The sequence below is a fragment of the Rhamphochromis sp. 'chilingali' genome (genome assembly GCF_963969265.1).
Source record: "Rhamphochromis sp. 'chilingali' genome assembly, chromosome: 9".
Lineage (NCBI taxonomy): Eukaryota > Metazoa > Chordata > Actinopteri > Cichliformes > Cichlidae > Rhamphochromis > Rhamphochromis sp. 'chilingali'.
This window is the reverse complement of record NC_137936.1, coordinates 39,980,185-39,996,687: the sequence shown is the minus strand read 5'-3', so window position 1 is coordinate 39,996,687 and position 16,503 is coordinate 39,980,185. Positions and strand designations below refer to the sequence as shown.

General features: G+C 50.8%; 1 protein-coding gene across 1 annotated transcript in view; it reads right to left on the bottom strand.

Annotated features, from left to right (window-relative positions):
- grm7 (glutamate metabotropic receptor 7) overlaps positions 1-16,503 on the bottom strand; it is a 159,612-nt gene that overhangs the window by 103,256 nt on the left and 39,853 nt on the right. The window contains exon 2 of the mRNA XM_080892501.1: positions 15-231. Coding sequence (XP_080748627.1) covers positions 15-231 — 217 coding nt within the window. The remainder of the gene's footprint in view (positions 1-14; positions 232-16,503) is intronic.

Here is a 16,503-nt window from a genome sequence, read left to right as displayed (position 1 = left end):
CGTGCAGACCTTACCCGCCTCTCTGGAGAGCTGCATGAAGGCATCCACGCCCTTCTCGCCGTAACTGCCCTCTGACGCCACCGTGGAGACGTAGTTCCAGCCCATGGTCTTGACGATGTCCACCATGGCCTGAGCCTGGAAGCTGTCCGGAGGGACCACCCGAGAGAAGAAGTCGTACCGCCGGTCGTCGCTCAGCTCTGGCGCCGTGGAGGCGTAGCTGATCTGAGGGATCTGCAGGAGGAGAGTGGAAGGAAACAGGGGATGTTAGGAGGGGAGCGTGGAGGTGACGCAGAAGGATTCTTCGGGAATGACTGGACAGGTGATTATTATAAACATCTGTATGATGGCGAGATGAGTCTGCAGCATGAACCAAAACAACACGAGCGCACGCTGAACATAAAAACAGGCCAGATGTTCACGTGTCATCTCGAAAAACGACTTCATGTAAGCTTCAACCTGACGCCGTCATGTGATCACTTATGGCGTGAGCTTTTCCTGTTGCTCTGATGATAAGATGGTGTGACCGTGTTTGACTGTTCCCTTATAAATGATTACATATATGTGTATTTATCTGCTGGTAAATTATAAAGTAAATTCATGCTTTTCTTAACATTTTATGGTGTATATGTCACATTGTGATAATTATATATATGTAAATAAGAGTTATAAAACCACTTTTACCACATTTTATTACTGTTACAATATTCAAAGCTTTTATTAACATGTTTAGATGTTTTCACGAGCTTTTAGGACCTTCTGCTGCTCGGCTGTTCATCAGCCTGAGCTGCAGGTTAACGAGGTCTCATTAATATTAACGCTGATTGGTTCTGTTGTTCAGCCGCTAATAAAAACTGGAGTTATTGATCGTTTTTGTACTGAAGAAGTCTGAACAGGAGTTGTGAACATGAGGTGCTGAACACGTTTGTTTTACGGCTCAAATGGATTGGATTGCATTTATATAGCGCTTTACAATGCCACTATTCATTCACTCTCACATTCACACACTGGTGGAGGCAGCTACAGGTGTAGCCACAGCTGCCCTGGGACAGACTGACAGAAGCCAGGCTGCCGTATCACGCCATCGGCCCCTCTGGCCAACACCAGTAGGCGGTAGGTGAAGTGTCTTGCCCAAGGACACAACGACCAGGACAGAGAGCCCAGGGATCGAACCAGCGACCTTCCGGTTACAAGGCCCAGAATAAGACAAAGAAGGATTATTATGAAGTGTGAATCGCTTTGTATGGATCACATCAACATGACTGGACTTCCTGTGGACTTCCTCTTCGCCCCCTGCCGGCTTCAATAAAACTCGGCCAGCATTGATCTGAGACGGCGAGGTGAGCTGGGAGGCGAGGACGGTCCACGCCTCTGAGGCGAGGAGAGAGATGACGGGAGAGCTGAAGCATCGATCGGCAGCCCTGACAGGAAAACGAAACAGCCAATCAGAGGCAGCGATGATCCTACACGCTGGCATTCCCATCTGACATTAATGCGCTGTGACGACGGCAGAGGACTCGGATTTACTGACCTTCTGCTCGTCACTGATGTCTATTAACGAGCGCTTGTGTGGGAGGACGGCGCCGCTGCGAGCCTCCGTGTGAGACCTGAACCTCCAGGGGGTCAGAGGTCAAAACAAACAGGCGGCGGAGACCCCAGATGGAGGTTTCCATGAATGTATCAGAAGAAGAAGCTGAATTTGATCTTTGCCTCATATAAAAATAAGACATTTATGAGCATGTGAGATTTGTGAGCGCGCTCCGTCTGCACGCCGTCCGGCCCGTCCAGAGTTTCTAATTAAAAACGGGGCAGCGCTGAACATGAATTAGATCCATTAAACACTGTTTGAGTGTGAGAGCGTCACCATCTCCTCGCTGTTCTCGCGTCTCTGACAGATTCCTTCACCCTCCATTATTACCCAGCGGGCCGCATCTGCTGCAGCGGCGGCTCTCTGAACTGAATCGGCACATTGGACGTGCTGGAGAGCGTCATCGTGCAGACGCAGAGGGATTTCTCTCTGAGCGGCGTGCTCATCCTCAGCAGATCAAACCGAATCTAAAATGATGTGTTTCATGTCAGCGTGTTCAGACTGACCATTTCAGCGTTTTATTCTGAGAGTCACACGCCGAGGATCTTCATCTCCTCCAGAGTCTCACATCTCTGCTGCTTGTAAAAGTAACTGAATCCTGTGTGAGCAGCTCGCCCTCGCCGTGGACGTGCAGACAGCTGTCAGTGGATCAGTGCGATGCTCCGGGAAGCCCTGCACCGATCCTCAGCACATCACTCGTCAACAAAATAAAACCACACACACAACAACAGCTGGCACCAACGCAGTCGTCAAATCAGCAAGCCCGACTCGTTAGGTTTCTGTCATGGTGCGGGGCGGAGCCGCTGCATCTCCTCGTAGTGGCGACGCCTGTGAGTAATCAGCGGTCACAGTCGTTGAGATCGTCGGCTCACCACAGCGAAGGCCGTCATGGTCAAAGTGTTTTAGTCACTGCTGCACTGGTGTCGACCATGTTTCTCTCTGCTCACAGTAACACTTTGAACATTTGTTAGTTTTGTCGGTTTCCCCTCTGATCAGTCTGTACGGTTTTTGTCATCTTGACCAAAAGCCAATGATTAAAGACTAAAACTGTGTTGTTGGAAAGTTCCTCAGCAGAGTCCCTGCATGACAAACACACCACATCACTCAAATCCTTCTGTGACTGACAGAAAAATCCTCTGCAGCCTCTCGGCAAACAGAGAAGGGCCTCAAATAAACTGAGACCCGGAACAAACACAGGAAGTCAAAAGCTCGCGACGCGCTAATGAACAGAGCTGCTGTATTTCAGGCTAAAACCAGGCGACATGTTTCCCTGAGCTGCAGCAGCGAGATAACACAGTCCTCACTCACAGGTCTCAACAGGATGTGCCGTGCCTGTGATAACAGCACATTTAGAGGGTAAAACAGATGATATTCTCCCTGAAAATAAAACAATCCATCCTTCTGAATTGGGCCCAGCGGGCTCCTGTAGCCAGCCGTTTGTGTTTTAAAGACTGTGGCTGAAGGATATGATCTTTACTTAAGGCCCAGAGCGGCGACGCTGGAACCCCGTCGAGGGTCTCAGAGATAATTTGATCTGACGGCTAATTTCCACGAATCACTGGGAACATCTCGTATCCACTCAAAATCCAGCTGACGATAAAAATGCCTCTGCTTTCTCCACTACATGATTCCACTTCCTGTTCACATTTCATTTCAATGTTATTTACACAGCGCCAAATCACAACAACAGTCGCCTCAGGGTGCTTTATATTGTAAGGTCGACCCTGCAATAACACATACAGAGAAAAACCCAACAATCATATGACCCCCTATGAGCAGCACTTTGGCGACAGCGGGAAGGAAAAACTCCCTTTTAACAGGAAGAAACCTCCAGCAGAACCAGGCTCAGGGAGGGGCGGGGCCATCTGCTGTGATTGGTTGGGGTGAGAGAAGGAAGACAGGATAAAGACATGCTGTGGAAGAGAGACAGAGGTTAATAACAGATATGATTCAATGCAGAGAGGTCTGTTAACACATAGTGAGTGAAGAAGAAACACCCAATGCATTATGGGAATCCCCCGGCAGCCTACGTCTATTGCAGCATAACTAAGGGAGGAGTCAGGGTCACCTGGTCCAGCCCTAACTATATGCTTTAGCAAAAAGGAAAGTTTGAAGCCTGATCTTGAAAGCAGAGAGGAAGAACAGCTGCAGCCATGTTGGTCACAGCTCAGTTATTTCAGTATCAAAGAGCTGTTACTGTGCTGAGGGGCTGTCAGTGTCACGCAGTCCCTGGAAGTTTGCCTTTAAATCCCTGTAAACAGTTGCTTACAGCACACTGCAGCATAGCAACATAATCCTAAAACACAGCTGCTAAATCCACCGACCTTTGACCTCTGATGAAATGAGAAAGCCAGTCTACTTCCAGGGTTTAGCTTTCTTTATTCAGTCTCAGACCTTTAATGCAGACGCGTCCATGTTTGTGCTCATAGCTGTCTGACATGCAATGACACAAACACACGACAAACACACGTAACACAACACAAGACATAAAATTTACAAAGAGCAGAGCGAGGAGGACAACATAAAGACCTCCAGGTCTATAATTGCTGAGCACCAGGTCACCATAGTGGTATATACAAAAGGTAGCCCCTCCCCTAATCAGCTAACGTGGATTTTAAGAGGCTAACTGTAAGAACTGCGGCCAATCAGACCCTATATATTTTGACTTTTCAAAATAAAAGTCCCTCCTTCTGTTTTCTCTGCACAAACTTGGGTTAACTACACGTCTGCTGCAAAGACAGTTATTTCCATGTCACTTCACATCTCTTCTTATCCGTCGCTCTACCCGAGGCGTATGAGGCCCGTGCACACGTTCGTGCACACGTTCGTGCACACGTATCATATGTGGGAGGAGAGGCGGTGCAGTCGCCCCTCTGTGAGTGAATCAGAGGTGGAGAACGAGAAACGCTGCCTCCTAATCACACTTAATTACAATGACCCTGCTCGCCTACGGTGCAGCAATCACAGATTTCATTACAGCCGCTCATTTTGTGCGATCAGGCAACACACACACACACACACACGGGACCGTGCACGCATTCATCAACACACTGTTTCTTCCAGCCTGCTGACGGACGGCTAAATGAAGCAGAAACAACGAGCTGCAGAACACTTTCACTTCCTGACTCACTGTGTGTGTGAGCACTGTTATTATCACTTTATTTGTAAACCATCAGCATTCAGCTTGACTGTGATTCACCTCCAGCAGGAGTCTGACAGACCGACTGACTCAGCCTCCATCCCTTCATCCTCCTCTTCCTCTCCCTCCTCTAATCTTCCTCGCCCCTCTCTGTTTCTTGCCGGTTCTCCGCCTGCTGGCTTTTTTAAGTCCTCATCAGCGAGGATCTAATTTGGCGCCATAAAAACGTGGATGAAAGTGGAGCAGCGAGTGAAGGCGCTGACATTTCTCTGATTAAGTAGGCCGGCGAGGTGGAAGCGGGGTACCTGCGCCACACGGTTTATGAGCCTCGTCCTACAGACCAGAGAGTGCGTTTGAAACCGTTTAACACCGCTCTGTGTGTGCCGCCGTTATCACACCAACCCAAGCTAATGTTAGACCAAAACGAGACACAAAGACACACAACAGGACTGCAAAGAGACAACAGCTAAGGTCATGAGACATTAAAGACCACAAAGAGCCAAAACACAAGTCACAAGAGATGAAAACAATCAGCAGCAGCTACAACTACAAGAAGAATCCATGTTGGCGTGCATCTCATCTGGTGATGTTACCGATTACCGGACTCTCAGTTAATGTTAGCGTGTGTGGCTCGATGGCGGGAGCAGGAGAGCGGCGGTGGGCGGCGACATCGGCCCACGGGCTGTTGAAGGTGAGCGAGGTCTCGGCTCCAAACGTGTTTAATTCATGAAACACGTAACCCGACACTTATTTAAATGTAACTGATTAATTCATGCAAAGACACACACTCCTCAGATGCTTTCACATTAAAAGCCTCGTTCCACACAGCGGCCCCATTAAGTCCGGTCAGGACTCGTGCTTGCATAATTCATCAGGCATGCTCCTCTCTTTAATCTCATGCTGTTAATTCGTTTGTCCTACTGCGCCCTCCATCCTCACCTCGCTGTCACCTACAACCGAAGAGGAGGAGGAGGTGGGTCATTAGAAGAAGAATATTCTGGAGGAGAGGGATGCGAGGCGAGCCGTCCGCGGCCGCTGAAATAATGACCTCGCTGCCAATTAAATTTTCAGTGACCTCACCTAATTGAATGGTACACTTCCAGCCGAGCTCAGCCCAGCTGACGGCTGAGAGGAAGGCTTCAGCACCTCAGAGGGTCCACATCAGGACGCCACGGCCCGGAGCCTGAACATCATCCACTGACAGTCTGACACCAGGAGTCTGCTCACAGGTTAACGGGAACTTTCAAAATAAGGGCGAGGCGATCATGGAAACACGGGAACATGACGAGATGCAATAAAAATGTCTAAGCAAACTTTGAGCGTCTTCATTGTTTGGGTGCGGTCACGTCCGAGATCCGGTTCCACCCCCGCTGAAGCGGCTCTCTGGTCATTTTGTCATTTTTATCGTTTCTATTTGTGTGTTTAGGGTTTTTCCTGATTCAGAGCCGTTTGTGCCGACTCATAAATAAGTCTGAAGCATCTCTGATTCATGACGTTCTTGCTGATATCATCGAATCATCATCATCGAATCTGAGCTTCACCTGATTATTTCTGCTGCTCTGAGTTTCGGGGGCGTGGCTGAACAGGTGAGACACAGGTACGACTCGGCACGTGTTTTAGGTGAAACACGAGCTCACTGATGACTTTAATGTTCCCTCGGCTCTCTCTGCCTTACTCCACCCCCTCAGCCTCTCCTCCCGTCTGAACATCTTTCTGCCAAACCCGAGTGCTCGACTCCTCGCCGCCTGCCCAGAGCCCATTCAGCAATCACGGACAAACGGCCGCTCGTTCATTCATCTTGTTTTCGCCGCTCGGGCAGGCTGCACTCAGCCTCGCTCTGCTAAAAGCAGCAGTCAAACACTTGAGCGTGAGTGGACGAGCTCCAGCCTCTCGGTATCGCTCTCTCACACAAACGCCCCTCGCCGCGGCGTCCAGCTCTCTGCAGCCCTTTCTAAATGTCGCTGGGCTCGGCGCCGGGCGTGTTTCACAGAGATAGCTGCTCCTCGCAGCAATGAATCCACCCTCGGTGGCTCGCCTCACTCGACAGGCGAGCTCCGAGGACACATTAAGCTGGTACCGTGCCTGTCGCCGCTTATTACACCCCCAGCCCGCCGCAGGTTCACGAGTGATGGAACGGGGCTGAGAAACGTGGGTCTGAAATGAGACGATGCAAGACACAGTTCTCTGTCGTTTCTCTCTTAGCACAGTTTCTAATACAGAGCGTGAATCCCCGCGCTCGCCATCCGCCCCGAGGACACGCCCCAGACCAAACTTCTTCCAGTCTGCTTGCTCATTCCGACCTCATCAAGCACAAAGGAGTCCAAATCCTCCTCAGTCCTAAAATCAATCAAAGCCTGAGGCGTCCAAACTCTTTCAGCTCCAGTGAAGCGATCCGTGTGCCTGCTCTGCAGGAGGGGGCGGGGTTAGTGAAGCTGGGCCAGCTGGCACATAATACCTGTTGGAGAAGGACGAGAATGACCACGGAAGAGCTTTGGGCCTCGTCCACGCAGAAGACGAACGCAGCGTCACAGCAGCAGGATGCAAGCTGTTTGTGTCGCTCCTTTAAAGGAAGTGCGTCGACACGCTCGCACAAGCTGGCGTTTGTGTTTCTGATAGTCATGATGTCATTCTGGTGAGAACTGCAGCTCATTGTGGTTCAGAACAAACCTGCAAAGTCTTTGCACAAACGAGCTCGCCACGCTCGCCCTCCCGGGTCATCTGTCGCACGCGCTCACATTGAGTAACTGAAGGAAACTAAAACAAATACAGAAGATAGTGAAGCCTCTGCCTTCACCGTGATGCTTCTGCGTGCTTTCATTTTCAGAGGTCGACCGGTGTTCTCACCTTTTCCACGTTTGGCAGCTGAAGTTTGTGTTTATCAGGAAGCAGCGTGTCTGCGAGGCGAGGCAGCAGCTGGGCCTCTCCTTCATGTTCAAAAACACAGATTTAATATTAATACCACCCACCGGGTCCACCTGGTGTGCTGTCAGGAACGAAAACATTAGCTAACCATTAATTCAACAAACTAATTACCTCATTAGCGGCCCCATTAATACTTTTAATTTATCACGGAGACGATGAGGAGGGCGAGCGACAGGCCAGTGAGGAGGGTCGTCCTCAGAGGAGGCGGGACTCATCGATCATTTACTTAAATCTGAATCGGTGTGGAGCGCCCCACGATCACACGCGACATCGATCCTGCACACGTTCAAAAATCTGCAAAGTGTCAAAGTAATAACACACGGCGTGATGGAGGCGGAGTCACCGGGCCGCTCCTGACCATGAGGATGCCTTAAAAAGCAGAAGCCCACAAACTGATCCCCCTCAAGTCGCTCTCTCTCTTTGTGCTGAGCTGAAGGCCGACGAGACACGAAGCAGCCCGCTGAGAGGCTGCGGGGGAGACAGTTGAGATGTGCGCGGCTAACAGGAAGTCTCCTGGCGTCGTGAGAATGAAGACGGCGTTCAGATCAACCTTCGAGCCCAACAAGCTCGCGCTGAACGACCCGCTTCCTCTCCCAGCAGGGCAGAAGCAGCTCAAAGTGAAGGCTGGCGGCTCGCCCGCAGCCACTTTCCTCCATCCCAGGGAATTCCAGGCCTTTGTTCTCCCCGCTCATCACAGCGCGGGGAGGCGGAGGACGAGGGATGCTAAAAGAGGAGAGCGGTGGGTGGATGTGTGAGCTGGCTGAAGATGGAAGACGTGGCGCTCTCTGATCTCCTCCGCTCCCTCCATCTCTCTTGGACGCCTGCTTTGGCTCCACTCCTGTGGAAGCAGGACGAGGCTTGGCAGCATCGCGGCCCGGGATTGGCTCTAAAGTGGCGCTAATATGCTAATTCCTTGCAGTTAAATGAGGAATGTCCCGGTGGAAGCTCGGGAAAGATGCTGAGCTCCAACTGATCTATTTATACCAGCAGAGAGGAGCAGGTGGAGACGAAGACGAACTGCTGCATCCACCGAATGCACTCATAATAATAGCAGCCGATGAATGTGAGCGGATCGGCTCATAGAGAGAAGGTTACTGGACCGGGAGTCTCAACCTTCAGGGGGAGAGGACGTGTCTCACAGCCCTCTGCAGGACTCGAGCTCCTCAAAACATCAAAGTCATGGAAAAAAGTGCATGGATGGGACGGATGCACATGAAAAAAACCGACTTTTATTTCTCTTCCTAAGTGCTGTTTTCATAAAAAGCAGCCCTTTGTGGCTTTAGTCAAATCGTTGACTACCAACAAATATGTGCATCCATTCAGTCATTCATGATTTGACTGGTCGCTGGTTTCTCTTAATGATCTTAACTTCATGTACTAATGATGCCTGCGTGGCGAGTTAATCGCCGACAGCACCGTTTGTCACGAGCGTCGGATGAACCGCGGCCGCGTCAGGTCACTTTTATCGATTTCTCCTCTTTAGGCTTCACTGATCCTGACCTGTGACAGCAGCACAGAGCAAACTGTCCGCATCGCTGACACGACGGCGACGCTACCCGAGACAGACTACGAGACGTTTTCACACAAGTATTTGGACAGATTTGTGGTTCTTCAGGCTCACGCTGTCCATTTACTTTCACAAGCTGAACTTGTTTCTCAGTTTTTGGTCTCAGTGCTGAACAAACCGTTCAGATATATGATATATTATGTACCAAGCAGCTACAAGTGTGGTTTGTGCTAATCCAATAAAACGGCGCCCTGCATGAGGTAGTCTAATGGTTTAAACCCACCTGAGCTGTGTGTGGGAAATCCTCTCAAACGTTTACTCAGAGTCGGTGAAACTTTAATCCACCTGTGAGTTTCCACACCTCTCACTGCTGTCCATGTGTGACTGTTCCCCGACAGCACGCTTTCCCGCTGCTGGAGTTAATTGGACAGTTTCATTAGCAGGATGCGTCTCCTCGCTGCAGCTCTGATAGCGCGATGCTTCTACGACAGCTCACCTGGACAGAGAGCAGGTGTTTCCCAGGAATGCGTCGCCTCAGCATTAATCACTCGGCAGGCCGCGGAGCGCCGAGGTGGTGCATTAACAAGCAGCTAAATGTGATTCCTGCTCCGCGCCTGCATTTATTAGACCGGATCGAGGGTGGAGGTCGGTTTGTTTGTGAGGGGCCCTGACACGACGAGGCCACCTGTACGTTTTAATGAGCCGAGGGTGAACACATTTCCATAAGACTGCTTATTAATCCGTCTCCTCCACATTTACTTTACAGCCGGGGAGGAACAACCTCCAGTCTGAAACGTGCTGCCGTCAACATGCAGAGCGAGAGGAGGGGCCTCAGCCATCACAGGCTTCGTCCTGCTCACGGGGACGGAGAAACACACCAGGATACCAGGAACTCTGTTTACTCAAGAACAGCAAATGCTCACAAACAACCACACAGACGTCTAAAAGCAGCGCCCGTGTTACACGTGAGCAGACCTTCAGGTGAAGCCTGACTCCACAGGTCAGAGTCGGGCTCCAGGAGTTCGTCTGATGCTTTAAAGCTAATTTACCATCATCACCATCATCATCGTCGTCGTATTCAGCTCACTTCTTTAAATGTGGGATAACAAGCAGACCTGCGTTCTTTAACCCCGCCTCTCCTGTTACCACGGCGTCCAGCGAACACAGACTCTAACCGTGTTACTGAGAGCGACTATCCGATCTCAGCGGCTATAAATTTTATATCAGGCTGTAAATGGAAAACCTGCCGAGCCAGTGTGAGAGCAGAGAGGGGCACGCACAGCAGACGCACCAATCATCTGAATATCAATCATCACGTCGCACAGGAGCAGCAACGATCTGCCGCAACGCCGCCTGCACACGCTCGTTTAGGACGACCTCTCATTCATTCAGCGCGTTGCCGCGCCGACACTCAGCCGCCCTGCAGCCGCTCGGTCTGTTAGCACGGTAACCACCTGTCGGTCAGAGAGGCCACGCCCCTAATAATAATAATTTAATATAACTGAAACAGGTGAGTTGTAGATAGATGTAAATCTGTGCCTTTCTCGAGGTTGCTGCCTCGAGCTTGGGGATATTTTTCCACACTTCTTGTGTAGAAATGTGCCGTGGGTGGAGCAGACTGAGCACGCAGTAAATTTCTCCTCTTCTTTCTGCAGCTCGATGGGAGAAGCTGAGCACTTCCCTGCGGCTGCTCGGAGGTTTGCAGAGGAGCTCCCTAACCCTCCGAGCCCCCCGAGCCGATCCTCAGGAGCCTCTGACCCGCGGACTCTTTGCTTTGCGTCGTGGGCGAGGAGAAAGCTGAGAGTCTTAATGTTGAGAGAAGTTCAGATCAGCCCGGAGCAGCATGCAGGCTGCAGCAGGAGGGAAAAGACAACCCCACGAAAACCACGGTGACTGGAACACGAGGAGACGCCAGCGAGCCTCCACGCCACACATCTACAAGAATGAACCTTCATGTCATTGACGCCGTTGCCTCATTTCTTCTTAAGTGTAATTAGATGCATCTGAACAGGAAACGTTATGAAATGACATGTTATGACATCATCACTTCATGGTCAGGAGACCAGCTGAGTCACGAGGAAACCTCCCAGACATCACAGACAGTCACGCTCCAGTTAGAACCAGGACAGGAAGTGAGCATTGATTTCCTGCTCTGAGCTGTGAGGCCCTGATGCTGGTGGAAGTGTGCGCACTCCGGCGGTTAATCGTCTCCGTCTCCGAGATCAGGGACGGATCAGCTGATCCAGCATCGGCTGTGTTTTCACGGTCTGCGTGGCAGATGTCGGCTCATAAATATCTAACCGGCGAGGCGGCGCTGGTCCGTCTGCTCAGATTGAATCTGTAAGGCTCTCACAATCGCAGGTAATTTATGGCGAGCCTCGGCCCGACGCTCGCCTGTCAGCTCTGAACACGTCTCGTGTTGGCCATTTTCTCTGCTTCAGCCTGAGCTGCAAGGATTTGCCAGGAGAGCCTGCAGCTACTGCTAACGACTGCTGCTGCAGCCCGACTCGGGGGGAGGAGGAGGGCAGGGTGCTGGTCTTCATCACTTATCGAGCTGATTGGTCCAGGAAGTCCCGCCCTCTCCTCCTGACTTGATTCAACTTCCTGCTAACCCCACTGATGAGAACAGAGAGGCGTGTCCTCAGCCACCCAGAAAGTGATCGTGTCGCATTTTCCCCCGTGGACAAAAACACGACAGGTTACAAACACAAAAGTTCAAAGTTCAAAGAGCAGAAACATGAAAACATTCAGCTTAAAGCTGACTCGCTCCATTTATCTGCTCCTTTATTTCTTAACACCGTTTCTACCATCTGCTATGAATGAAGTTATTTTTATAACAAAGGCGTCCACAGCTCAGTCCTGGGTTTATCAGCAGAGCCTTTCCCCACACGAGGACCATTAATTGTTTACTGGCTGTCACAGCAGGTCTGTCCCTTCCAGCCAAACCCACACTGATGGCAGCCCACTGAGAGCGCTGCTATGTGGGTTAGCGGCGGCGGTGCTGGCCAGGCAGCCCACCACAGCTAAATTATTCATCCCCCCTCTGACTGCTGCGGTGAAACGCTGGGTCAGTGCGAGAGGAGGCAAACAGCCCGAGCCAGAGGGGATCAAATGGACCAGGATACTTCCTGCAAACAATCCCCACATATACATAAGTGCTCTTTACCACCTGTCACGGGTCAGACGTGTGAACCCGCACGCTCACAGAAAAGGGCGATGGATGTGTTTCTGATGGCAGCGCACCGTCTCGCTTACTGCAGACATGTCTCAGGCCGGGTTTGGTCTCTCTGACCACCATCAGGTCCACGACGCAGCTGGAGCAGCCCCACGAGGGCCACGGGACGCCAGATTGTCCCGGCAGAGGTAAGAGCGGTGTTGACGGTTGGAGTCGTCCTGTCAGCCTGTCAGAGAGCCGCTCCAACATACGTGTCGCTGTCACGTTAATAAACACGTTAGAGCGCCGTCCCTCCGCTCTGATGCACGACTTACAGCCTGCCAGATGGTGCTGCAGAATATTTCATCACTATTAATGTCAGCGATACATTAATGAGGACTCCTACTCGCAGCAGGTGTCGCGCGGAGACGACGCTTCATTTAAATTTGTCGTTTCCGTGTTTCACCGGATGACAGCTTGTAAAACAAGAGGTCAGGACACCGGCGGCGCCTGAATGTGTCTTTAATGAGAGCCACGGCGTGTTTTACACAGGGACAGGACATGTTGTTTTTCACACGTCGGTCGCAGCGTGAGACGTTCTTACTGCAGCCGCTCGTCGGCCCTCAAACACACGAGTCCACATATTTATGGCTCTGTAACCTGTTCAGACAGAAATGTGTTCGTGCCGTCGCAGAGATGTTCCAGTCTTTCAAAGAAACGCAGTCTCAGCCAGCTGACTCAGCTTCTCCCAAACCCAGAAATACCCGATCGGTCGGCGTCACAGCGTTCAGCGCCTCGCTGCTAATGGGCTTAAGGGGCCGAGGAAGAGGAGAACCGAGCTTCAGTCTGCATTTATCACAGGAAAACATTCACAGCCATGCACCATTACACCTCGCCTTCTATAACACCTAAAAATGTTTGGCTTAGAACCAAATTTGGGACATTATTCAAACGCTTTGATGGACTAACAACTCAGACCAGGCGGTGTTTCATTAACAGCTTATTTTGTGACGTCTGTTATTGTGTTATTTATAGTATAAAGCACCTCGAGTCGCTGCTGTGTTTAACTGACACTCTATTTACCACGTTTGATTCAAACTGTGGCGAGAGCAGCAAAATGATTCGCCAACCCGACGACTCCTACAGGACCGCCGGGTATTAATGTGCACGAGCACGAGTCAGTGCACACGAGAGCAAACAGACGGACGCTCGAATCCAGACTGGACCTAAAGAAACAGCAGCTTCCATAAATGCTTGAACACCCTGGAATGAAAGCAGCACACCTGTGTGCACCTGTGAGACCAGGCTCTTTATTAAGGTGCTGCAGGGAACCAAAAGGCAGCAGAGCCCACACAAGGGAGGGCAACAGGAGGGCAGTCAGAGAACAGGTGCAGACGTCATCTTTAAATAGACACAGGAGATACAGCGTGGAAACACCAGGGCACAGCTGACACTAAGACCATGACAAAGGAAATAAGACAGACGACAACTAAACGAAACAGGATCCGATATCACAGAAGGAAGCAGCGACACCGTGTTAGCAGAAACACGAAGAATCTGTAAGAAACACCAGATTACAAAGATTTACAAAACTACAAGCACAACCATAAAATGCTTTCTATGGATACAGAAGGAAACAGAAGACCTGAGAAAACCCTCAGGCTGTGATGTGTTCACCAGCTGACTTTAAAGTCTTTGGTTTTTGTCCGTAGACGTATTAAAGACTCGTCACTCGCCCACCGCTTTCACCTCTTCAGCCTCTCCAATCTTGTAACAGGAGACATGTAAGAAGGTGACGCGCTTAGTTAGCATGTGGCTAACCTGTGACCCGTTTATGCTGAGAGGTGAGCTCACGCTAACCCTGAGGTTTCTCTGGTTTGGGTCCACGGCCGGTCTTAGCTCCGGTCTCCTCACTGAAGGACGAAGCGTGACCTCTGAACTCGTTCTGATGAACCCACGCAGACGTCGCAGACGTCATACATGCATGTCCTCATCGTCACAAGAAGCAGCGCTTCAGCGTGAGACAGCTGAATATAATAGCGCAGAATTACAGAATTCTGCTTCCTGCTCGTCTGCTCGAACAAAGAGACAAAGTGTTTCCACAAGACTCAAGCTTTCATCCACAATCACACCCTCCCCACTTATCCCCACGCCATCGATGCATCCTCAACAAGCTAAAGCCTGACGTGAGCGTGTGCCCATCGGAAAATCATCCCGATTGTGACAAAAAACAAGAAACATGGAGCAGAGTGACTGGAGTCAAAGAAGAGCTGCTGCAGATCCAACCCCCTGTAAACGGTCCCTGCCTGCAGCGTCCTTCAGCAGGAGGCGGCTTTATGCCTCCAACACATGCACGCGACTCCTGCAGGTTTGTGCTGAGTGTCTCTCTCGTCACGCAGCAGCTTCATTTTCAGCCCCTTCAGGAACAAACAGGTGATGATGTTTAATCATGAAATCTGGTTTCAGGTTTCCTACACGTGCAGTCGCACACTGCACTTTGGCTCGATCTGTGGCTCCTCCCACAGACGTACTGAACACACGCGGGCGAACCCCCGTTTCATATTCTGATCCGCCTCCATTTTTACGACAGCAGTGAGCGGACATGGCTGCGTAGGCTCAGCTGATGAAACTTACTCGAAATGTAACTCAGGTCGAGTGACTTCAAAAAGTGTGACACGAGAGCAAAAATGAGCTTCACGTAAAACAGAAACAGGTTTCCTCCTGCTTACCGTGCTCTGCTAACGGCTACAAGCTAAAGACGAAGCCCTGCACAGTTTGTGTACATCATTATTAATCATGCAGGTGTGGGTGTGCGTCACGCAGCCGATACACACCGACTCGAAACGAGAGCAGGAAGTGCAAAACGCTGACTGACTGATGTTTGTCGGACTGGTTTCTGCAGGCTTACTGGATTTGCTCCCACGTGTCTCTGATCCATGACGCGGACTTCCTCACAGCTGTGGAGACGCTACGAGTGAATTTAAGGATGTTTTTGTTTTTTTAATGGCGGTTTGTCGCCTTTGTTCGTCGGTTCCTTCCCAGCTCCGTGTGGAACTACCTGCATGAATAAATATTGTCGCCCACCTCACCTGCACCCCTCCCCGTGTCACCACACAAAACCGTGACGCTGTGCTGGCGACCGGTTTGGCACACAGCGAATGCTGGCAGTCGGTATCGGGAGCTCAATTATGCAGCGCGGCGGTGGAAACTGAAAGGATTCTGTCGGGCGAGTTTGACATCGCCGCCTACGAGCGCGTGGACCTCTCCAGAAAGTACTCTGAGACGTGAAAGGACGGCCCTGCTGAGAGGATTCATTCAAATGGTGGTTTAGCTCGTCTGCGTGAGGACCGAACGTCACACGATTTTAATCCACGCCGAGGTTTTAACTCGCATTCTTGTCTGTTTCCTCGGGCCTCCGCTCCGACACGACGAGCAGCCTGAACGACTGTTTCTGCTGCAGCGGCCGTCGTTCTTTCAGACACGTGACAATTTAGTAACGGCGTGCCGACAGCGTAGGCTGCTATCAGTGTTCCCTCTGGTTTTTAGCTGTCTGGCAGGAGACATGGAGAAAGGTAGAAGAGGAGAAAATGATGGGCCTGGGAGGAGGAAGAGGAGGTGCTGAAGGGTGAGACAGCGAGAACACTGAGGGTTCAGTTTTTTGTGTTTCTGACACCAACAAAGACATCAAGTTAAAGTCGGAAGAGTCTGAGTGACAAGCTTTTCCTTCATCTCCCACAGAAACATCGCCGTCATTACAGCTGCTGTATAATCACATCTATGCAATAAAAACACACGTTCAAAAATCTGATTCCTGTGCAGAAACAGGAAGTCCCTGTCGCAGACGTCAGCCCCAATCAGCTGAGGCCTCAGCCTAAACCAAAGGTGATTGGGCCAAAGGAGATCAGGTGACGCTACAAACGCAGCAACAAAGTGACACCAGCGTCTGCAGAAAGACGGGTTTAATAATCGGAGAGAAGCCGACCTCCGTCACACCTTCATCCACGCCTCATCGGGTGGAGACGACCACTCGGCCTTACAGCACGAGAACCCAGAGCATCAAACATGCGAGGTTATTCGGTGCTACTGTTTGGGTCGTTGCCATGGTGATTTTGTATCCAGAGTGACCAAGGAAAGCTAAGGCTAGCTAGCTCTGTTATCAAGCAGCACACAGATATCCAACATCCAATTAAAATCCT